Source organism: Callorhinchus milii, unplaced genomic scaffold, assembly GCF_018977255.1.
Source record: "Callorhinchus milii isolate IMCB2004 unplaced genomic scaffold, IMCB_Cmil_1.0 Scaffold23, whole genome shotgun sequence".
Lineage (NCBI taxonomy): Eukaryota > Metazoa > Chordata > Chondrichthyes > Chimaeriformes > Callorhinchidae > Callorhinchus > Callorhinchus milii.
This window is the reverse complement of record NW_024704764.1, coordinates 9,047,597-9,071,676: the sequence shown is the minus strand read 5'-3', so window position 1 is coordinate 9,071,676 and position 24,080 is coordinate 9,047,597. Positions and strand designations below refer to the sequence as shown.

Below are 24,080 nucleotides of genomic sequence, written 5' to 3'. Positions count from 1 at the left end.
TCTCTGGTTATCCATTAGAAGTCTCTCCGCAAAGGAGGTTTATTAAACGTTAACTGGGTTTGAGGCTCCAGACCATTCGACCCCGACCCCCCCCCCACCCCAGGTACCCTCCTGTGTCCCCGCCTTCGCCTCTCCTCTCCTCCGGTCATCGCTCGGTGACGGACCCTTAGTTTTAACCCCGCGCGTTATTCGCTGCTCCAACACCACCACCACAACTTCACGCGGGAAGGGGACGAGGGTTCCCGGAGCGATTAACAGCGGCGGCTATTCAACCGGCCGCGCGCAAGTGAAACTGCCCCGTTTCACCCACAAACACACACAGTCACTACGCTTTACGTTGTACCCCGTGAAGTGCTTTGAGACGTCTCGAAGGGCGCGCCGAGGCGGCATGTTGTCATGATCTGTTAAAGGCTGCAGAGAGAGAGAGAGAGAGGGAGAGAGAGAGAGATGTGTCCGTTAGTCCGGGCTGTGTCTCGCTGTCGGGCACGTGGGTCGATGAAGGGAATCCCGTGGCTGTAAAAAAGGCCGTCATAATTATTAAAGCGATTAAAAACCAGGCGCTCAGTCACTCGGGCCCATGAATGCAGCACGTGCAGCCTTTCCCTGGACTTTAGCCTCTCCTCGGCTTCAACGTTAGAAACCGTCTGCAGTTTAAGTTTTCCTGTAACGGTGACGATGTTTTCTCACAGCGCCCAACGTCGGGGTGGGGTGGGGGGTGGGGGGTGGGGGGGCGAGTGGGGGAGAACCGAATGGCGTTTGACACAGCTCCTCATCACGTCGTGGTCGAAACGCCTCGAAGCGCTTCACGGGATACACCGTAAAGCGCGGTGACTGCGCATTTCGTGGGCGAAGCGCGGCAGCCGACGGCGCACAGCGGAGTCCCCCCCACGAACGCTCGTGGATTGAGTGCCCGAATTACTGTTATTGCTATCATCATAATATTTTTTAAGGGGTTATGACTTTTACTTTATTACTTTGCTGCAGCAAAGCTCCCCCACCCCCCCCCCCACCCCCACACCCCCACACCCCGTCAACAACTCTGGGGGTAACATAAGGCAACAACAGAGTGTTTACAAGTTTGAGCTGTTGATTTTCCTGTCCCGAGTAACTGAGTTACAGAGTTTCACAAGCTCTTAATTAACACTCACTCGAAAACACCGATAACAAAAATGATGAATAAACAAAGCCGAAAGAGGCAGCAAAACTAAAACATCTCCGGCCGGGAATCGCCGACCGATCGTCTTCTCTCATCACAGCCCCCGAGACAAAGTGGTGCTCTGATTAAAGACGAAAAGCAATTTAACCTTTCGCCGAAATAACCTCGTTAGAGGGCGGGGAGGGTGGGGGGCGTTTAAACAACAGCAACAACAACAAAAGAAACCGCATTGCAAACACACACACACTCGCAGGCGCTGAGAAAAGCGGAAAAACAAAAACGCACAGAAGCAGATTTTGTAACCCGGTGTAGTCAGGAACTTTGTCTGACGATGTTACGGCTGTTTTTATTAACCCGATCAATAGATGGAGTGATTCCGTTTGTTTTCTTGTCAGTCGTAGGAGGATTCCATCAAAGCTGCGTCAGTTGGCGTAATGTGCTTTGCACGTGTTTTTTTTTTTTTTTTCTCAGTCAAGTTTGCTCAGTCCAAAGATCACGGTTTGCGCAGGTGTCTGTTGCCTGTGAGGGTATATAACGGACCCGGAGAGCTCGAGGCAAGAGTAGGAAACACACAGCGAGGAGAGGAGAGGAGACGAGAGGGACAGAGGCAGAGCGAGTGACAGATAGAGACAGACGGAGACAGACGCGGAGAGAGAGACAGAGACAGAGCGAGAGGCGGATAGAGACAGACGGAGACAGACGCGCGGAGAGAGACAGAGACAGAGCGAGAGGCGGATAGAGACAGACGGAGACAGACGCGGAGAAGGAGAGACAGAGACAGACACAGGGAGACAGAGAGAGACAGACAGACAGAGGAGAACATCACAGCGAGACAGAGACAGAGAGAGAGACACACACACACACACACACACAGAGAGAGGGGGAGACCTACCTCGGTGTAGATGGACGCTGGAATGGACCTGCTACACAGCTCTGGGGTGGACTTGGTGCAGTATCTACAGGTGAACTACAAGGATTCTCAGGGCTGGTTCACCTTCATCTCGTTCGTGGCTGACCTGAGGAACACCTTCTTCGTTTTCTTCCCCATCTGGTTCCACGTGTGCGAGGCCGTGGGGGTCAAGCTGATCTGGGTGGCCGTGATCGGGGACTGGCTCAACCTCATCTTCAAATGGTGAGTTTCCCAACCGGTGTCCGATCTGTCTAATGGTTGACAGTCTGCGATGGAGGGGGGGGGGGAGACGTGGGATGGGGGACAGGTCCACGCAAAACAGCCAAGGCGCGCACGGCGACGACTCCATCCACCGGGACGCCGCCGGGCGCCATCGGCTGCCGGGTTTCGCCCACCAAACGCGCGGTCACTACACTCGACAGTGTATCCCGTGAAGCGCTTCGAAAGGTTGGGTGCGAGTTGAGTTATTTTTGACCAAACGTGTGCGTTTCACACATGCGGTGTCGTCAATCCCTCGGACACATCTCACTGACTCTCTGCACCCCTCCCCCCCGATCCCACCCCACCCTCCCCCAACCCCCCCCCTCCCCCGCTCCCCCCCTCCCCTCACACTAGTGCTTTCTTTAACCCCTGATATGCCGCAGTCGTGAGGAGCCCTGTGCTGGAGACCATTGGCTTCTGACCCAATGGATCCAGCGTCGTTTCCGAGTTAACAGCCACAATGTCGTTGACTGATGGGTCCATTTGGCCAGGACTCTGGGAGGACAGACAGACAGACAGACAGACAGACAGACAGACAGACAGACAGACAGACAGACAGACAGACAGACAGACAGACAGACAGACAGACAGACAGACAGACAGACAGACAGACAGACAGACAGACAGACAGACAGACAGACAGACAGACAGACAGACAGACAGACAGCATTTGTGAGCGCTCAGTTCAGTGCAGGATTAGCACAATAGGTTAAAACACCGTCCACAACTTTTACCTCCTTTCACAAGGTTTATCATCAGCGATTTATAGCAATATAATAATAATAATAATAATGATAATAATAATAATAATAATCCTGCCTATAATGTTTAGGACATCTGAAAGCTCTTTAAAGGATTTTAATAATAATTAATAATAATCCTTGCATTTGGCATAGCGCCTTATCTCACCTCAATGGCGTATATAATAATAATATTATATGTAATACACACACACACATATATAGATAACATGCTATATCAAATGCAAGGATTATTATTATTATTCAACAAGAGCTCTGATGCTGTCTCTCAGTCACATACCTGGCATTAATAGGCAGGAATATTATATCATCATTAGTATTAGATGATCCTAAACACACTGACAGACACACACACACACACACACACACACACACACAGACACACACACACACGCACACGCGTACCCACACACAGAGCGATCAATGCTGTGACAATGACCTGCCCTTTGGGGTTGTTCTGTGCAGGATTCTGTTCGGACAGAGACCCTACTGGTGGGTGCACGAAACCTCTTACTACGCGGGCTCCCCCGTACCTGACCTGGAGCAATTTCCCATCACCTGCGAGACAGGACCAGGTAGGTACCTGAGCTCGGAGACCAGGAGGGTCGTGACCGGCAGGAAATCTGGGTTGGGTTTGGCTCTCGTGGTTTAAGCGCTCCGAGACGCTGCCCTGTGTGAAAGGCACTGTATTGTTGTTGTTGGCGTACCTCAAGACCCTACTCTCCTACCCCACCCCCCCCCCACCCCCACCCTCCCTGCCTCCCCCACCCTCTTCCTTCCTGATCACGGTTCGGGGGGGGGGGGTGGCGGAGGTAATAATCCTTTGATTAATATAGTAATAATTTGGTCGCTGAATCTGCGGCGGTTTGCGGGGGACGATTGGCTGCCGGGTTTCGCCCACAAACTGCGCCCGCGTCGGTTCACTTTACGGCAGTGTGTCCTGCGAAGACGTGAGAAGGCGCGCTATTAAACGCAAGGATCATTACAACTATTATATTGCCCTGGTCGGGTCCGAGTCCCTCGCTGTCCAGTGCCTTGGGACGTCCTTCCGACTGGGAAGGCGCTGTGTAAAGCCGTGCAAAAACATGTACGTCGTTGTTGTTGGTGTCGTTGTTGTTGTTGTTGTTGACCTGACGCCGCGCCCGTGTTACAGGAAGCCCCTCGGGTCACGCTATGGGGTCAGCGGGCATCTGGTACGTGATGGTGACAGCGGTCCTGACCTTTGCCCTCCGCAACAAGGAGCATCGCATCCAGAGCTGGTCAGTGTCCTGCTCCCTGTGAACGGTCACTTCGCCGCGTGAGAGCACCAACCGTTCAGGAGAACGGAGGGATGAATGGTCGGAGGGATGGATGGAGGGAGGGAGGGCCCTCCTGATTGGCTCGCGTCAGCGCCTCCGCACCTCAGGCGCTGACAGCGTCAGCATCCAAGGCCGCACTCTCCACCTCTCAAAGCCATCAGGAACCTCGGGGTTCTGTCCGACCCTGAGCTGTCCTTTCTCCCTCATATCCGCACCACAACCGGCACCGCCTTCCATCACCTCCGGAATATCGCCAGACTACGGCACTACCTCACCCCTCACGCGGCTGAAACTCTGGTCCACGCCTTTGTCACCTCAAGGCCGGACTATGGGAACTCTCTCCTCGCCGGCCTTCCCGGCCCTCCCTCCACACTGCAGGTCATTCAGAACTCTGCAGCTCGTGTGCTGTCCCGCACCAGACACCGCGACCACATCACTCCCACCCTCGCCCTCACNCCCCTCCACTGGCTCCCCATCCCCCAGAGGATCAAATTCAAGATCCTCATCCTCACCTACAAGGCCATTCACGGCCTCGCTCCCTCCTACCTCTCTAACCTACCATCCCCCTACCTACCTGCCTGTACCCTCCGTTCCTCTGGCTCCGGTCTGCTCCACATCCCCCGCCCCAACCGCCCTACCATCGGTGGCCTTCAGCCTCTCAGCCCCGAGGCTCTGGAACTCCATCCCTCAGTGCCTTCGCCGCCTCCTCCCTTTCCTCCTTCAAGGCCGGTCTCAAGACCTTTCTCTTTGACGGTGCCTTCAGCTCCCCTCTCGACTCTCTACCCCTTCCTCGCTCCCTCCCTCCCCTCACCCTGACCATTTCCCCCCCAATGCTCGGGTCCCGACCCAACTGTACAGCGCCTTGGGACGTCCTCCCGACGTGAAAGGCGCTTTATAAATGAAATCTTGTTGCTGTTGTTGAGGGGAGGGAGAGGGGGAGGGAGAGGGGGAGGGAGAGAGAGAGGGAGGGAGGGAAGAATAAAGGGATGAAAAGATACACACCTATTTGGAGATTATGGATTATAAGGGATTTACAGAAAAGACAGTAAACGGGGATGGAAGGATTTGCCGGGGTCCAATAAACCGGTGGAACAGGCTTCAGGGGCTGAACGGCATCCTCCTGTGCCTACAATCTCTCCTCCGGGAGAGGAGCTTTCGGCTCCGGGTTTGGTCCGGATGTAAACTGGGTGTAACGGGCGGAGTCCCTATTCGGGGCGGATTGTCAGGCCTCGAGCTTTAGGGGTGAGCGACATGGAAGTGGTGGGGGTAACCTTGTGCTGCTCTGTGTGTGACAGGTTCCTGCGAGCGGGGCTGTGGGGAGCCTTTTGGATCATGCAGATCAGCGTCTGTGCCTCCAGGGTCTTTGTGGCCACTCACTTTCCCCATCAGGTCTTCATGGGGGTCATCTCAGGTCAGTGCCTAAGCCCAAACCCCCCCCCCCCTCCCTCTCTCTCTCCCTCCCTCCCCGCCCCCTGCACCCCCCACCCAGGGCTCGCTCCATTACCCCGTTCACCCACAAAACTCACAAGAGCCGACATGAAAGACGCCGTGTGTTGCGTCAAACCCGAGGGGTGGTGGGGGGTGGGGGTGAGGGGGGGGGGCTTGTAGTTGTTTGGAGCCCAAACGAGAGGATCCCGGGTTCGATTCCCGAACGTTGGGCACGTTTCCTCGCTCCGAGTGCCTCCGTTCACCGGTCGGTCGTCAGTCGACTGGCGGATCGCGATTCCGGGGCAAATGATCTCTCTTTATTAAAAAAAATAATAATGATAATCGGGTCTCTGTCGGGCGCTTTTTAGACGTTATCGAAGACGCGATGAGGCCGGCGCTGTATCAAATACAGGGATTATTAATTATTATTATTACTATTATTATTAATAATGTATTGACTCATTGCTGTTGTTGCCTTTGTGCTCAGGGATGGTGGTGGCCGAGGCTTTCGGTCGCATCAACGGGATCTACAACGCCACGCTGGCCAGATACCTGAAGGTCACCCTGTTTCTCTTCTTCTTCGCTCTGGGCTTCTACCTGCTGCTCCTGGTGCTGGGTGTGGACTTGCTGTGGTCAGTGGAGAAGGCCAAGCGCTGGTGCGCCAGGGACGAGTGGGTCCACATGGACACGACGCCCTTCGCCGGGCTGGTCAGGAACCTGGGAGCCTTCTTCGGCCTCGGTCTGGCCCTCAACTCGCCCATGTACGCAGAGAGCTGCGGGGGCAAGAGGGGGCGTCAGCCGGCCTTCAGGCTGGGCTGCATCGGGGCCTCCCTCCTCCTCCTCCACCTGTTCGACTCGGTCAAGCCGCCCACCCATGCCGAGCTGCCCTTCTACCTCCTCTCCTTCTGCAAGAGCGCGGCTGTGCCTCTGGCCTCGGCCGCCATCATCCCCTACTGCCTCTCCCACCTCGTGTCCTCTCCGCACAACGCCAAGGGCCTGTAAGCGAGAAAACGCCAGGCTCCTGGGGGAGGGGAGGGTAAAGCACCGGCAGGGGACAGGGGACGGGAATCCTTCCTTCCAGCAATCGATCTGCCTTTCATGTGCCGGCAACCAGAATCCAACTGAATAGAGACGACATTCCCAAACTGTGGTGGGATCTCCTGCTCTGCCTGGTGACCTCCTGTTCTGTCGTCCTGGGACAATTTGTTGTCGTCGTTGTTGTAGTTGTCTGTGCGCCACGTGACCTGCTCGCTGACCTGTGTAAATGGCGGGCGTCCGTCCATCCGTCCGTCCATCGTAATTCTGATCGTGTTCCAGGTTCCTCTCTCTCTCTCTCTCTCTCTCTCTCCCTCTCGCACTCGCGCTCGCTCCTGATCTTCCTGAGAATCCGAGTCAACATCATCCGGATAACAGCCGCCTGGGCTCCCCTCCCTTTGCCGGGTGGCCATTATTGTCTCCTTCCCGACAATTGCACAGTCACTACACTCAGTCCGTCAGCGATGGACCTGGGAGGCGCTCGGAGCCGGTGTGAGCGTCGAGGACCGTGTCTGTCGACGTTGCCAATCACCCAAGTCTTCCCTCCAGCGAGATGTCCAGAGGAGGAGGTTGACCGAGGAGCCTTCTGCGCAGATTGTCCAGTAGTCAGAGTGCGGACACCCAGAGTGACACCCAATGTGTGACAATGTGACACCCACACACCTGCCAGGTACAGGGCACGGTTCGAATCCCCATCGACACCCGCCCCCCCCCCCCACCCCCCCACACAACACCCACCCACCCTCCCACCCTCCCACCCCACCCCTCCCCTCCCCTCGCCCCACAAACACACACAGACAACGCACCCGCTCTGGGAACTTGGGGCCGGAGGGTATTTATTTTACATTGTTGCTCCATCGAGAAGATCGATCAGCTTTAACCAATTGCAATTGTAAATTTGTTGTTATGTTTGAAGAGTTCTTGTCGTAAATAAATAGCTGTGAAGTTACTCCTCGGACTCCTGTCTCACTGCGTTTCCATCTTGCGCTCTTACCGGGTTTAACCGTACTTTATTTTTGATTAATTTTAATGTCCCACGTCCCACGCCTCCTCCTCACCGCAGTGCTTTGCTGCGCGCAACTTGCTGTCTGCCTCCTTCGCTCATAAAATGCAAGGAACGATTATTATCGTTACTATTAGAATTATTATTATTATAATAAAACGCACGGTCAGTGCACTTTACCACCAACGCAGTCCATTCCGTGAAGCCCTTTGGGTGGCCCTCCAGAAGGGAAAGCCGCTGAATCAAATGGAAGGACTGTTATTAAAACTACCCGAACGCACCTCCTTCGGTAATTTGGTGACAATCTTATATTTCTACCCATTTACCCAGTGACTCTGGCTGACTCCATTACATTTGATCGAGCACATCTCTCCCTTCGACCCCGCTTTTTGGCCATTGCTTCCCCCTGAACCCACCCCCCCCGCACCCCCCCACCCCCCACACACACACCAGCCCCACAACTCATTCCCTTACGAATCCCAATAGACATTAAACCCATCTCGTCGAAGCGATAGCCGGACCGAGGAGCCGGACCGGCCTGAGAGTGTGGTTCTTTGGCTTGAAATGAAGGAACGCGCGGCCGGTCCGCTCCGCCTGAGAGCGGATCCGGCGGCGGAGTGAGCACCGTTGTGGTTATTAACGATCGTAATGATGAATTCTATGCTTTTTAAAACAGCGTCGCAAAATGGCAGGTGAGGAGAGGGCTGTGAGGCTGTAGTTGGACTGACCTGCAGAGAGAGGGTGGTATAATACACCGGCTGGAGAAATAGCCTGGCGTTCGATAGCTGTTCGCGAGAGAGAAAAAAACACAGCTCTGAATCACTCGGAGACGCACCCAAACCAGGGACGGAGACAGCAGTTGGCATGACTCGCCGTTACCTCCCGCTGCTACAGCCTGGGACGTCCTCTCAACGGGAAAGGCTCCGCACCCACGGAATTTCCCTGTTGTCCCTCACAGCGCTGTGTAAATGCGGTCACTCAACCCACAACTGTGTGTGTGTGTGTGTGCGTGCGCGCGTGTGTGTGTGTGGTGGCCGGGGGGGGGGGTGTTGGGGGGTGGGGGGGACGCCGCTGTGCGCAATTAGCTGCCGCCTTTCGCTCACACAGAATACACAGAAGTCCCTTCACTTTACCGTATGCTCTGGGAAGCGCTTTGAGACGGCTCGACAGCCTGGCGAGGCGCCGTACCGAATGCCAGGATCATTATTGTATAATAATATAATATTATAATATAATGATACAACAATAATAACGACAGTATATTGATTGTAAACACAAGATGTTGTCGCTGTTGTTTTTTTTTAATTACGGCCGAAGGTGATCATTATCAAACACAGTGACTATGATACATTCTCGTGAGACGTTTGGAGTATAGACAATATCTCACTGATTACTCTTAGCAACGATCCCTCATTCAAGACAATTCAGTGCTCAGTCATCCGTCACAACTTATCTGACCACCAGTTAACTAGGAGCGTGTGTGGTGTGTGTGTGTGCGGGGGGGGGGGGGGGTGTGTGTGTTTGTATGGGTGTGGATGTGTGCGTGTGGGTGCGGGTGGTTGTGTGCGCGTGTGATGTGTGTCCGGGTGTGTGTGCTCGTGTTTGTGAGTGCGGGTGTGTGTGTGCTCGTGTTTGTGAGTGTGTGTGTGCTCGTGTTTGTGAGTGTGGGTGTGTGTTTGTGTGCTCGTGTTTGTGAGCGTGTGTGTGTGTGTGTGCGTGTGTGTGCGTGTGTGTGTGTGTGTGTTTGTGCGTGAGTTTGCGCTCGGTCACTCAATCCACGACTGTTTGCGGGACGCGTGCAAATTGGCTGCTGCGTTTCGCCCCCAAAGTAAACCGTGTATCCTGTGAAGCCCTTTGAAATGTCTCGAGGACGTGATGAGGCGTTATATCAAAAGCAAAGATTATTATTATTATTATTATTAATAATAAAATATCTGAAACTGAAACTCTTTCACAAGACTAAGATTGGCTTTAAACATAGTGGTTGGGAAACACAGTTTGTCAGACATGTTTCTCCATGTGGTTACCTGAGTGAGTGAGTGAGTGAGTGAGTGAGTGTGTGAGTGAATGAGTGAGTGAGTGAGTGTGTCAGTCAGTGAGTGAGTAAGTGAGTGAGTGTGTCAGTGAGTGAGTGAGTGTCTGAGTGAGTGAGTGAGTGAGTGAGTGTGTCAGTGAGTGAGTGAGTGAGTGTGTGAGTGAGTGAGTGAGTGTGTCAGTAATTGAGTGAGTGAGTGAGTGAGTGTGTGAGTGATTGTGTGAGTGAGTATGTGAGTGTGTGAGTGAGTGTGTGAGTGAGTATGTGAGTGTGTGAGTGAGTGAGTGAGTGAGTGAATAAATGAGTGGTGCAGTGCAGTAACCATCCACTGAGCTGCAATAGTGAGGCTCCCTCTCCCACCCCCATCCCCCCCCCCCACCCCACGACCACCCCACTCCCCCCACCCGCCCTCTCCCACGCCCCCACTCACCCGGCTCGGGAGCCCGGGCAGCGATGGGAAGCGCTTCGCGATGCCCCCCCTGTGTGGGAAACACTGTGTATGTACATTTGGTCGGATTCTGGCGATGTTTGGTGATGTGGTGTCGCTGTTTTTTGTCCATCCACTGAGCGACTGTATCTACAAAACCAGAGAGAGTCAGAGGGTGAAGTTGGCCACAATTCGTAACTACTGCCACCCCCCCCCCCCACCACCACCACCCACCCCACCCCCCGACGTAAGTGTGCAGGGCTATGGGGTTAGAGCGGGCGGTGGGGGGTGGGGGGGGGGCTGGGAGGGGGAATGGGACTAGTTGGTGGCTCTTTCAAAGAGTCAGCACGGGCTCGATGGGCCAAATGGCCTCCTTCTGTGCTGTAAGACTCTCTGATTCGACGATTCTACACCCTGATGTACTCTCCGGGAACGTGCTGGTCACTTGGCAATGGAAAGGTTTGGGTTTTTTTCCTCAACATGACATAGACCTCCCCCCTTACCCCCCCCCCCCCCCCCCCCACACCGCCCCCTCCACCACCCACACAGACGTACACACACAACTCTCACGGTTAATCCTCCGTCTGTCCGTAGGTGAAAAGCGGGAAAGGCTGGACGCAGCTGGCCATTTTAGGCAGGCAGGCCATGGGATTGGTCTTGCAGTGGTCTTCTTGCTCTTTGCTGGCCGATTCGATGTACACGGAGTCCATGGAGAAGATGGAGGGATCCTGTTTGAAGTAGTTGACGGGCTGGAGGAGGAAGCCCACCTCGCTGCCGACGGTGGCTGTGTTGGGAACGTCCTCGGAATGCGGGATGTGCAGAAAGCCGGCCGTCACCCACGCCACCAGGTCCTTTTGAACAGGGAACAAATCGGCCTCGATGTTACGTCGGGTGTGGGAGGGAGAGATGCTGAAAAAAAAAACGCGTCACCTTGGAGGAGAGCTGGCCCCAAGGTGACATGTTTGGCAACGGAATGTGGGAATTGAGCCCTCTACCTGTGACGGCCTCGGTTGCCCTTGGAAGGGTCCGACCAGTCACTGGGGGCAGGGAATCCTCTCACTCGGCTCCTGTTAACCCAGCAGCCAAAGCCCTAAAGGGTTGGATGGTCCGAGCTGGACAAGCAGCGGGAGAGCTTGGCCAGACAGCGCTATCAATGGCCAAGCTACGTGTGGGTTTAGCCGGGTAGACTCTGGGATCCCACCACCACCCCCCACCTCCCCCCCCCAAGCCTTGGCTCTCGCCCAACCTGCGGCTAATAATTTTCGGAATTAGGCCGGCAGGACACCACCCATTTGAGACGTAAGCGGGAGTTGGAATCGGGAGTTTGGCTCCGCATTGTATATTATACGATACTGTTACCTGGTTTTTGATGGTTTCGTTGTTGATGAAGCCGGCAAAGTAAACGGCGGGATTCCAGGGGTCGTTCTGGTTGAACATGCTACTGCTCGTCCTCTCCCCCTCCTTGTGCTGGGTCACAGCCAACTGGTACCTGATCACCAGACACGACGACAACGACAACACATGACGTTTACACGGCGCCCTTCACGTCAGGAGGCGCTGGACAGTCGGGGATTTGGACCCGAGCCGGGGGCTGGGATCAGGAAGGGTTGGAGGACAGGGAGGGAGGGGGTGGGGGGGGGGGGGAAGGGTAGGGGGCGAAACCGCAGGTGCGGTCGATGAGGAGGGTCTTGAAACTTTCTTTAGGTCCCAGGCCTCACTTCCTGTTGCCCTCCATACCTCCCCCTCCGTTCCCCTTCCCCACCCACCCACCAACCTCCACCCCCACGCCCCTGCCTCTGGACTCGGACATAAGAAGGTAAGAACTTGCTGGCGGAAGAAGACCGAGGTCCATCTGGTTCGCCTTCCACCATCCCTGGCAGTCGCTCGCACATGTCTTGTCCCCAGACTGTACGCCGTCGCCCCAGATATTACTTTCCAGCAGAAATCGATCTCATTTGCTCTTGAAAGAATCGACACTTTCCGTCCACGATTACTACTCGCTCACAGAAATGCAGCCCCCCCACTCCACCAGCCCCCCCCCCCCGCCCCCATCCCCACCCCTACTCCCCCGCTGCCACCGCCCCAACCCCAACGTACCTGTGCCAGGAAATTCCTTTCTCCTGCGGATCCTCCGGGGGCAAATTATCGGGGGTGTAGCTGACAACCCGGATCCTGTAGCCTCGCGGGTGACCCCACTCATTGTTGCTGTTCAGGTTGATGAAGCTGAGGTATTTGGGTGTCTTCTGCCCCACCTTGAAAGCCGCCTGGTCCTCGGTCTCCAGGACCTGCCGGTTGATGGTGGGCATAAACTCCTCCACGTCGGGATTGAGAGGGTTCTTCTGCTTCTCGTACACCACGTCTTTGGTCTCGAAACAGTTCTGGGTCCCTTTAGGGAAGGAACGACAGCGATTAGAGACCCCTAAACTGGCGTCCGCCGAGAGAACCGTGGGGAAGCATTGCCAAAATGATAACCCTCGGGTAGCGCACGGCGCCTCTTCGCGTTCTTCGAGACGCCTCAAAGCGCCTCACGGGACGTAGCGTCAAGCGAACCGACTTGTGTATTTTGTGGGCGAAACGCGGCGGCCGATTGCGCACAGCAGCGTGTCTCCCCCCCAACACAAAATGATTAAGCGCTCCTAATAATAATAATAATAATATTAATAAATATCCCACAGAGCCGCACTGCGGCACGAGCACATTTCAAAGCGCTTCACGCGATTTATTTTTTTTTACTGCGAAAGTGGCTGTGCGTTGCGTAGGCAATCGCGGCAGCCAATCGGCTGCCCATTCTTTTGCCCCCCCCGCCCGCCCGCCCGCCCGCCCCCCCACCCCGTACACAGTCACTGCACTTCACAATATATCCTGTGAAGCGCTTTGAGACGTCTCGACGACGTGACGAGGTGCCGTATCAATCGCGAGGATTCTTATGATGATTATTCTTAATATTAGTATTATTTTCGTTGACTGCGCGCGAGCAGAAAGGGTAAGAGCGGGTTGGGACGGAGTGTGGGGGGGGGGCGGGCGGGCGGGGTGGGGGGGGGGCGCGGGGGGGGGGAGTGAGGTGAGGAATCAACAAGATTCAGTCTCTTCATTCCAACTAATTCTCCTCTTGCAGCTGCGAAGGTCATGTTATTTGCTCTTTCTCAGAACTGACTGTTCATCATTAGGGACCGCAGGGCACGACCCGAAGTATATATAAAGTGAGCGAACACGCAGAGGCAAAGGGGGGGAAAGGGGGGAGAGGGAGGGGGCGGAGGCTTCGCAGACTGCGGTTCGATTCACAAACAAGTCTTTCATCCCTCCCCCCCCCCACCCCCCCAACCCCGTTCCGTTCCGTCCCAGAGGGTCTCAATCTGCTTTGCAAATCAAGACTGTGTTCCTTCTGGACTTTCAATGCTCCCGCGATAGGACTGCGGGGATACAAGAAGCCATTTGACTATAATTGTTGGCAGATTGTGAGTCAGGACTGAATTCCTCCAAAGCTTTTTGGCTCTGTGGCTTTTCTCTATTTAGGTTTGGGAGTCCGCGGTGAGCTTCAACAGCGCCGTAGCGTAGTGGTTAGAGGACCCGGGTTCGAATCCCGGGCAGGGAGGACCTTTAATAATAATAATAATAATCCTCGCATTTGATATAGCGCTTTTCACGTCGGGAGGACGTCCCAAAGCGCTTCACAGAATGCTGACTCACAATCTGTAAAGTGAATGGACTGTATATTTGTGGGCGAACGCGGCAGCCAATTGCGCACAGCAATGTCCCACAAACAGTGGTGGATTGAAAATGACCAATTTTTCTTATTGTTTAGGCAAGTTTCCTTACACAGACACACACACGCAACACACACCTCTGTTTATCTAGCGGTAAGTCGGAACCTGGTTGTTAATCGATTAGGAGATCGCTCTACCCCACCCCCGACCCCACCGCCCCCCACAACCCGCAACCACCAAAAATAAAATTTGTTACTCAATCCATGACTGTCTCAATGATATAATAAGGCGTTGTATCGAGTGCAAAGATTATTATTAAACTTTCAACATTCACCGGCCCGACAGCCACCTACCCTCCACGTCCAGATCAACCTTGAAATGTAAAAAGTGAGTGTGGATATTCCCTAAAATGTTCTCCTCGATCCTGGTTCCGTACTTCAGCCCGTCTTTGGAGTAGAACGTGGTCTGTGCGTATCCTGTGGCTTGCACCTTGGTCTCCAACACCCCGTTCTGGTAGAATATGAAATCAAACACGTAGTCATAATTGCCAATGGTTGATATCGATCTGAGGACCAGGGCGCTGTTGCTTAGCCCTCCGTACGAGAGGGGAGGAAACCAGCTGGAAGTGTGGCGTCTGAGAGGCTTCCCGAAGTTTTGCTCAAAGACACAAATGGAATTCCTTACAGTTTGGGGTTCCTCAGAGTCTAGAAAATGGTGGGTGTCTATGTAGGTGGCAACATAGGGACAGTCCACTCCCATAACCAGTTCGTTCGTCAATCTCCCAATTCCATAGGCAGTGTCGAGGAACTTTGTCCTCATGATGGATGGTGTGATACCTCCATACACGCTGGTGAGATCTTGGATACTCAGCTCATAGACTATCCTTTTCCCTTGGAACTCGATATTGAATAACTGCAAACCAGACTCCACGTTCTGCCTGAAGGCAAAATTCCAACCCAAATAGTTGACCCAATTCTCCTCATAATGATACCTGATACCCTCGGGCTCATATTGCATTGGGGGCAGGACTTTTCTAGTTTCTCCTCGAGGTTTAAGGGAAGCATAATTGGGCTCATCCTGCTTTCTGTGCAGCATTATCTTCTTCACACGCCCGTTGCTGTAATCATCGGCCAAATGCTCCAGGCTATCGAAGTACTGGCCGTTGTAATAGACCTTCTTGACTTTCCAATCAGAGCTGTTCTTGCTGCTGTGGTCCATCAACACCTCAAAGGGCACCGGATGCATAAACAACCCACCGATGTTCCTGAGGAACGGGAACCAGGTTTCTCTGTCCCCAGACTTGAAGCCCCGAGGGGCAGAATCCAATGGCAACAAGCCCTTCGCATCAACACCGAAGCTCTCCTTCAGGACCTGAGCTACTTTGCCCAAACCCATCTTGAAGAATATCTCCACATATTCAGAAGTTGGGAGCGGTCTGGAATTAAAGTTCACCCCCTGGTATTTCTGGGAGGTCACGTCTTTGTGGTAGGTAGGTTTTAAAAGGTTCCCTACAATGTATTCTGTTACATTGGGTTCAGCCTGGCCTCCAAACACAACCACAGCTCGAGCCTTCCTCGGAGGCTTGCTCCCTTGACCGTTGAGAAACCTCAACACCTCCCCTTTGGGGGGCACTTGCAGTTCGATGAGGTAAATGAAATTATCGCTGGGCAGTGCCTTGTTACAGCTCACCAGTTTCACCTCAAGGTGAGACTTGAGGTATTCCAGCACGCTGGTCATCTCCTCTGGGCTGAGGTCCCCAAAGAGCCAGGGTAGGGTATTCCTTTGCTGCTCAATTTCCTGATGAATCTTGTCGTTTAGCACCACCACCGGGCAGGTAGGGGACCTGGCCAAACCCACCGCCAGGATCCAATTCAGGGCGATGATGGCAACGACAGCCAGTGCCAGGAACGTCAATAAGACCTTCACATTCATGGCTCACACAACAACTGCAGCATTTGAGACCTATTGTCCTAAACCCACTCACTCACTCACTCACTCATTCACTCACTCACTCACTCACTCACTCACTCACTCACTTACTCACTCACTCACTCATTCACTTACTTACTCACTCACTTACTCACTCATTCACTCACTCACTCACTGGCTTTACGGAGTCAAAAGGAACGCAACTTCACGCAGACTTTGTTTCTAATGAACCACTCCCCTTTGGTCAGAGCATTGAGGCTTTGCTTTGCTCAGGTCCCCAGAGATCCTTCAGACACAGCTGAGACTTTAACTGTTTGTTAACACCATCTATGGAGTTTCTTAAAATCCTCCCTTAGAGGCACAGAGGAGAGTCGTGACGTAATTCAGTTGGATAACGGATCTTCTACCTCCCTGTGATCTTCGGGGATCTCGTTTAATGACTCTCTCGCCCCCGCTTCAAGCACAGTTAAGCCACGATTCCTCTGAGACGGAGGTGAGAGGTGACTGTAGGGCACGGTCAATGAGGAAGGTCTCCAGACCCGACTTAAAGATGGGGAGGGAAGGGAGCAAGGCGGAGAGGGTTCTAGAGTTTCGGGGGGTAGTGGCCGAAAGCGCAGCCACCGATGGTGGAGTGGAGGGTGCGAGGGACATGCAGCAGGACGGAGTCAGTCGGGCGGAGGCAGCGGGTAGAGGGTTGGGGAGGTTCAACTTAACATATAATGGAGGCTAGTGATGGAGGCGTGACCTGGAGCTCATTCCACGAGCCAACAACCCGAGTAAAACCTCTAAGCCAACGGCAAGCGAGAACGCCGAAATGTTCAGGCGACTTCACTTGTTTGTATTAAGAATATTGCAAGCCAATAATTAATCTCCTCATCTCTCGTTGAGGGCTGACAGCTGTTTTAAACGCAGAGGGACAGCGCATAAATCGTAGGCTTTAATGCTCGTGTTGGATGCAGGGCCTTATCACGTCGTCGAGATGTCTCAGAGCGCGACAAGTGGAGCGACTGTGTATTTTGTGGGCGAAACGCGACAGCCAGTTTGTGCACAGCAGCGTCACCGCAAACAGTCGTGGGGCAATGAACCAAACGTATTTGGGGGATTGTTGGCCAGGACTCCGGGAAGGAGAAGCTCCGTTTTCTTTTCGATTAGGGCCACCTGAACAGGCAGATGGTTTAACGTCTCATCCAAAGAACAGCACCTGGGACACTAGAACACCCCCCACCCCACTCCGCCACGCCAAGCATTGCATTGGAGCATCAGCCTAGACTACGTGACACCAAGTCCCGAGGTGGAGCTTGAACCCACAACCTTCTGACTCAGAATGATTCGGGGAGTGGGGCAAAATGGCTGGAAGATTGGCTCTCATTTGGGATTTGACACGACGCAAGGTTACACGGCAAATACAGCCACAATTTGTTGACGTGACTCATTAGTTGTGAATTAATCCATCATGCAAACCTACCGTTTAGGTCCAAATCAACCTTGAAGTGTAAAAAAAAAAGTGAGTGTGGACATTCCCCCAAAATGTTCCCCTCGATCTTGGCTCCGTGCGCCAGGTCATCTCGGAGGCTTGCTCTCCTGATGGTCGAGAAACCAAAGGGCCAGGGTAGGGTAGTCCCTTTGCTGCTCAATCAAATCTGTGTGGGATGGCCACCGGGCAGAGTTGGGTCTTTGCTCAAACCCATCACCAGGATCCAATTGAGGGCGACCACGGTAACTTCACGTTCATGGCTCACACAGCAACTGGAGCATTTGAAACTTTACGTCTTAGTGTCCTGAACCCGTCCACTCACCCACTCACCCCCTCAGTCACTGGTTTTATGGGACCCAAGGAACACAACTTCTCAGAGCACTCTGTTTCCAACAAACCCCTTCCTCTTCGGTCAAGAGCCTTGAGTCTTTGCTTTGCTCGGCTCACAGAGCCACTCCAGACACAGCCGAGACTTTTAACCGTTTGCTAACACCGGCTACGGTTAGTCGGGTTAGTTTTTATTTTAATTCTCCTGTCTCAGTGGCACGGAAGAGGTAGTGATATTATTCAGTTCAATAAAGCCCCCACTGTGAACTTCAGGGACCCGTGATAACGGGACCAGCCTGGCAATTCCATGTTCTTTCGTCAGAACAGCAGTTCAACTCAATTAGCTAAATATGGAAGTAAGCCAAAGCCTGGAATGTGTTACGCGCTGGAAATTCAAGCATTCCTCTGACCGACTTTAACTATTTGTTCCTGGGAACTTCGGTTCATCTCGTTGAGGGCTGACAGCTCTTTGAAACGCAGCGTAAAGCCAACAAAACACTTTTGGGAGCGTAGGTAGTGGGATAGTGCCTAAATCCTTGGCTTTAATCCATCTTCGAGACGTCTCAAAGGGCTTCAAGGGATGCACTGTAAGGTGGAGTGACTGCAACGGAGCGTCGTCTTAGACTATGCGGTACCAAGTCCTAAGGTGGGGCTCGAACCCACAACCTTCTGACTCAGAGGCCAGAGAGAGCGAGAGAGTGCTACCACTCATCCGGGTTGACACACAGGGATTCAGGGAGTGGGGCAGGAGGGCGGAAAGCTTACCTCTCATTGGGATTCAGGGCTATTCTAACTTACGCGGCAAATACATCTCCGGTATCATGACCTACACTCATTAGTTGTGAATTAATTCGAGCCATTGGGCTGTGAGCGCTGAATCAATCAGTTCAGCCCACACCAGTGTTTGTGTGCGAGTTCCCGCGGATGGTTGGGCAACAAGTAGAATTTTGCTGAGGTTCAGTGTGTGTAAAGGGGAGTTTTCCTCACGTGGTTGTCTAATACAGCTGCCGCCATCCATGTCTAAACATGTCTCCAACGCTAAGACGTTTCCCCTCCGGTAGCAATAAGGTCCGGAAGAGATAGCTCCCTTTTCACAGTATGGAAGTTATTCCACTGCTGACAACAGCAAAACAAGACAAAAAACAGCCGCAAACTCCCAAGCCTCCGGGATCTTAAGGGCCGTTATATACAACAATAATCATAATAATAATAATAATAATCCTTATCAACTCTTCGAGCCGTCCCAGAGCGCTTCACGGGAAGTGAATCGACAGTGTATTTTGTGGGCGAACTAATGTAAATGTGAGTGGTTGTTGCTGTTATCACGGACCAGATACGGAGATTACGCGGTTTCCGTAACCCAGAGAAGTTTCTGAGCTTCCGAACCGCTGAAGAGAGGAACTGGAGACTTTACTTAAAACTACCGCTTGTGATTCTTTTTTTGAACGCAGGGGGAAAGAGGAGAGAAAAGAGAAGACGGACGCGGTGCTCTCACCACCGTCCCCAAAGGGCCACGGAGTGAACGACTGATTTCGGTCGGGGTGGGAAGCCGGGAAGGAACAGCATCTCTGCTGCCTGGCGCTAATTGGCTGCCGCTTCACGCACACACACACAGTCACTACACTTTACAGCATTCCCTGCCTCGAGACACCCTCCCTGATCTGAGGATGCAAACGCGCAGGGACTAGCACCGGACTGTTCCCGATCACAGTGAAGGTCTCTCCACCCCACTACCCTCGCCCCCTCCAGCTCAAAAATACGAAGGGCGGCGACCACTTGTTGACCCCCATAAAACAACTTGCACCCCCCCCCACGCAGGGCAAACAGACCGAAGCGGCTTCACACGGAGCCACAGCTTGCGTCGAAGCAACTGCACAATGTCACATCTGTTGAGTGTTCTGGTGACGTTATGCTGTTGAACAGCGCTGAGCACAACAGCAACACCCCCACCCCCACCCCCCACTTCCCGCCCCACCGTTCCCCCACCTCCCCTTCCCCTGCCAAGTCTCGCTGGTACAAACCACGAGGGAGCTTTCTCGTGCCAATTTTCCTCCCCCCCCTTCAAATAATTGCTGGCCTTCTCACCGTGTGGTCCGTATGGTTATCATTCCCTTCCCAAACACACCAGGGAAACAAAGATACCGTACAAGGGAAGACCCTTCAGCTCCCAAGCCCTCCGGGAGGCCCCGAGCCCCGGCCCGAGGGGCGCGGCGCGAGTGCAAGCTGTCGATGTCGTCGTTATCGCTGACCAGACACGAATGGAGTTGGCGTGGAGGGCTGTGTGTTGTGCAAACACTGGAGCTTTGTGTAAACTGCCAACCTCTTGCTTACGTTAACCCGAATGTATTGCGCAGTTTCAACCTTGTCGCCTGCACCCCCCCCCCCCCCCCCCACCCCGTCCCATCACTCATCCCGGCCCCCCCACAGCCTCACTCTGTGGCTCTGCTTAGAAAGTTCATGGGTCGGGACAACTGAGGAAACCAACTGCGATCGAAAACTCTGTAGCGGTCTTTTGATACCCCGCGTCCGTGCCATGACCCAGTCCCACATTACCGACCTCTGCCACTGCCTCTCTATCCCTGATTCCCCCCCGCCCCCACACTCCCACCACGGAGGATCGAGCTCAAGACCCTCGTCCTCACCTTTAAAGCCCTCCACCGTCTTGCTCCTCCCTGGCCTCGGCTCAAACGTCTCCCCAGCCTGCCCGCTCTTCTCTTCTCTGCTCGGCGGGCACTCACCTGCTCCATTGCCCCCCACGCACAGCCCTCCCTGAGATCAGCAGTCGGTTTCTTTCCCTTTCCCCTCACCCGCTTTCTTGCCTCTTTCGGGGCCAGTCTCAAGACCTTCCTGTTTGACGGACCGTGCCTTCGGTCACCCTTCAAACCTCCCCCCCGCCCCCTGACTCGGGGGCAAACCCTTCACGGCCCAGCCAGCGCCGTGGGACATCCTCCCCACGCGAAAGGTGCCGCGCAAATGTAATTCGTTGTTGTTGTCGATGTCCCACACGCGCGCCACACATTTCCGACTGCTTGGAACACAATGGGTGGGTGGGGTGGGGGGGGGAAAGGGGGTAGGAGAGAGGGCTGAAGGCAAGGGATTGTGGCCCCAAAGGGTTAATAAGACACCAATTCCGTTCAAGTATGAGCGGAATCTCCAGCTGCTCTGGAAGGAAGACTGTCAAACGTCGGCTGCTTTGGGATAATGTGAAAGCCCCAAAAGAGGCCCCTCTGCTCGACCAGGAGGTGGTGGTGGGGGGGGGGGGGGGAAGAGAGTGGGGCTGAGGGGGTGGGGGAGGGGAGAGAGGAATTCGAAGTGCAACAGGGCAGCGTTCAGCAGAGCACCGACGTGCGATTCCATCGCTTGACATTACCCTTCACGGAGCAGCGCTCAGCAGCGGCGGAGTCTGGCACCGAGCCGGGTGGAGTGGGTGGTGGTGGTGGGGGGGCAAGGGGAGGGTGGGGAGGGTGGGGGGGGTGGTGTGCGAGGCGACCAAAAGCACCATCAAAAAGGAAGGTCTTCAGGTGGGATTTGAAAGGAGGGAGGGAGGGAGGAGGAGGGATTGAGGGAGAGAGTTCCAACCAAGTGGCTCAGTCCCCCCGACAGCCGCCCACTGGGATCTGCAGCACGTCCGAGATTCCAGCCCTCTCCCGTATCCCCCCCCACCCCCGGACGCATCCGTGTTTCATCTTACAACCCGTCGACTTTTTTTTTGGGGGGGGGGGCTTCAAACGGTCACGTAACCGGGCTGGCGGTTTGAGGCGGAGCTTTGGCCGCGTCGGGGACGTCTCGAAAGCCTTCCGCGGAGAGCGCGCGGCCAAGCGCAGACTTTGCGCGGCCGAAACGCGGCGGCAGATCTCGGGCAGAGTCGCGGATCGAATTAGAACTGTTCTCACGAGAGAGTCTCGCTCTCGCCATCCTCCGGCCCACAAGCTCCTCACAGTGGTCGCTTGTAGTTATTTATTTTTGGAGGGTTTATTACCCCCCACCACCCCCCCAGAAAAGCGATCCACCTTAGCAGCCGGGTTTCCTGCTTAACGCCGGGTAAAGACGGGGTGCGCGCGGAGTGAGGAAACTCGCCCAAGGTTGCGCGCTGCCTGGGAATCAAACCCCGGAGTCCTCTCGCTCGCTCGCTCGAGAGTTAACCACCGAGCGACATGACCACCCACACGTTATTACGTCCGCGGTCCCGCACGGTCTCCTCGTCCCTACCGCGCGCCGGTCCCGACGAGGATCTCGAGCTCAGCTCTTGACGAGCGCGATCACGGTTTCCGAAACACACGCACACGAAAACACGCGTAGGAAGAACATTTTATTGGTGGTGTTTTTTTTTTTCTTGGAACCTTTATTCACGGTCGGAACACCGCGCTCGCTGGCAGTCGAGACGATTTGTCCGTGTGGGTCTCTCTCTCTCTCTCTCTCTTTTTTTAAAATTAATCAATCAATCAATTAATTAATTCAAAAACACCCACACGGCACACGCGCACTTAAACATTAATTCATTCTTTTTTTAATTAACGAGTCCGGGGCCACTGAACACAGGTTTCAAAACCTCTGTGGTAGGGGAGAAAAAAAAAAGAGATGGCAAATAATAATTAAAAAAAAACACTGGTTGGGGAAAAACTGGATGGCGGGAAGAGGGAGAGGGGGGGCGCGGGGTGTGGGGGGTGGGGGAGGGAGGGAGGGTGCGCGAGGAGAGAGAAGGACGGGTGGAGGGTTTTTTCCTCTTTAAAACAGAAGAGGCGACACAACACACGCGCACACACCACGCAACAGGTGAAACGACGCAATAAAAAAACTCAAGGTGGGAAACACATGAGAAAAATCACCACTTTGGTATCTTAATGGAAGGGGGGGAGCGGGTGGGGAGAGGGAAGGGGGGGGGTGTTTGAACAGGTTTAAGAGCGATAACACGGAGCTTATCTGGGACCTGTAACTTCATTTAAATCCCACCGGCAGGTAGGGGAGGACACGCCGTAAAAAGGCCTAGGCGGAAAAAAACCCGCATTACTTTATAGAACGCTATTCAAACGAGACGAACGGAAATGATCCGCCACTAACAGACTGCGTGGGGGGGGGGGGGTGGGGGGAGAGGAGGGGTGGGGGGGGGGGGGTTCGGGGCAGTGGGTTAGGGGACGAGGGGGAGAGTTTACACTGCGGGAGAGCGCGAGATATAAAGCGCGTCTTCACGCGGATTTCTTTTCTCTTTATATAAAAAGAACTCGCTCGCGGCTGAGGACAAAAGCAGCTCTGAACGGAGAGTGGAGAGTTTGCTGAGAGGGAGGGAGGGAGGGACAGAGGGAGGGAGGGACGGACGGAGGGAGGGACGGAGGGAGGGAGGGATGGAGGGAGGAAAGAGTTTCACACCTCTACCTTTCACAGACCACAGAGAGGAGGAAAGAAAGAGACGCCCGACACACAAACACACACAAAAAATATCCGCCCCTCTCGTCGGGTCAAAAACCTCTCGCCCGAAAATCGCGAGAGACCTGAGATCAATCCCAGGCAGAGGGCGAAACCTCGGGCAAGTTTCCTTACTCCACACAGAGCCTAATAATAATCCCTCCCAAACCAAACAACAATAATTGGTCATTTTCAATCTACGACTGTTTGTGGGACATTGCTGTGCGCAATCGGCCGCCGCGTTCGCCCACAAATATACAGTCCATTCACTTTACAGTGTGTTCTGTGAAGCGCTTTGGGACGTCCTCCCGACGTGAAAAGCGCTATATCAAATGCGAGGATTATTATAAAGGCTGGCGGGCGGATGGCTAGGGTGGGGGTGGGGGGTGGGGTGGGGGGGGAAGAGAACGCTATTTTCCCCCCCCACTCCCTACACACAAACACACACACGCACAGCGCAAAACACACACCACCTTTTGGAAGCGCGCGCGTAAAAAAAAAAAAAAAAAACTGTCTCCAGACACAACCCTTGGCCGCCAGCACCGCACGTCGCCGTAAGCTTGCGTCGAGGCAAAAAGCGGGGAAAAACCCAAACCAAAGCTCCTGAGGATTATTGTTATTATTATTATTATTTTTTTTAAAAAAAAATCTATACACCACGCACAGGTACAAGGTGAACCGGAGGAGGAGGAGGAGGAGGAGAAGAAAAAAAATACTCCTGCAATACTTCACTGAAACGCCGCTAAATTTCTGTGCTTTTTCCTTCCTTTGAACCCCGAATCCTTTTCCTTTTCTCAAGCACGGACTTACTTTTTCCCCACGCCGCAAAGCAAGGCAATGGTGGTCTTCTATTTACGGAGGGAGGTGGAGAGTGAGAGGATTTTTTTTTTTTTCGGGGGGTGGGTAAGGGGTGGGGGTGGGGTTGGGGGGTG

The 24,080-nt window shown here is 54.0% G+C and overlaps 2 protein-coding genes across 3 annotated transcripts; one reads left to right on the top strand and one right to left on the bottom strand.

The window, feature by feature from the left end:
- Positions 1-1,637: 1,637 nt before the first annotated feature.
- Positions 1,638-7,027, top strand: g6pc1a.2 (glucose-6-phosphatase catalytic subunit 1a, tandem duplicate 2). Its single transcript, XM_042343384.1, has 5 exons — positions 1,638-2,288; positions 3,554-3,663; positions 4,242-4,347; positions 5,682-5,797; positions 6,302-7,027. The coding sequence occupies exons 1-5, from the start codon at positions 2,059-2,061 to the stop codon at positions 6,814-6,816; spliced, it is 1,077 nt and encodes a 358-aa protein (XP_042199318.1). The 5' UTR covers positions 1,638-2,058; the 3' UTR covers positions 6,817-7,027.
- A 3,298-nt stretch (positions 7,028-10,325) lies between these two features.
- Positions 10,326-16,040, bottom strand: aoc2 (amine oxidase copper containing 2). 2 transcript variants are annotated; one of them, XM_042343364.1, is made up of 5 exons: positions 14,372-16,040; positions 12,412-12,700; positions 11,674-11,803; positions 10,870-11,165; positions 10,326-10,464 (listed from the first exon to the last, which is right to left on the bottom strand). In XM_042343364.1, exons 1-4 carry the CDS (start codon positions 15,948-15,950, stop codon positions 10,887-10,889), a joined length of 2,277 nt encoding a protein of 758 aa, XP_042199298.1. In that variant the 5' UTR covers positions 15,951-16,040; the 3' UTR covers positions 10,326-10,464; positions 10,870-10,886. The 2 variants fall into 2 exon arrangements, with proteins under 2 accessions (XP_042199298.1, XP_042199297.1); XM_042343363.1 differs by having other exon boundaries at positions 10,328-10,464; positions 10,885-11,165.
- Between the last annotated feature and the right edge of the window lie 8,040 nt (positions 16,041-24,080).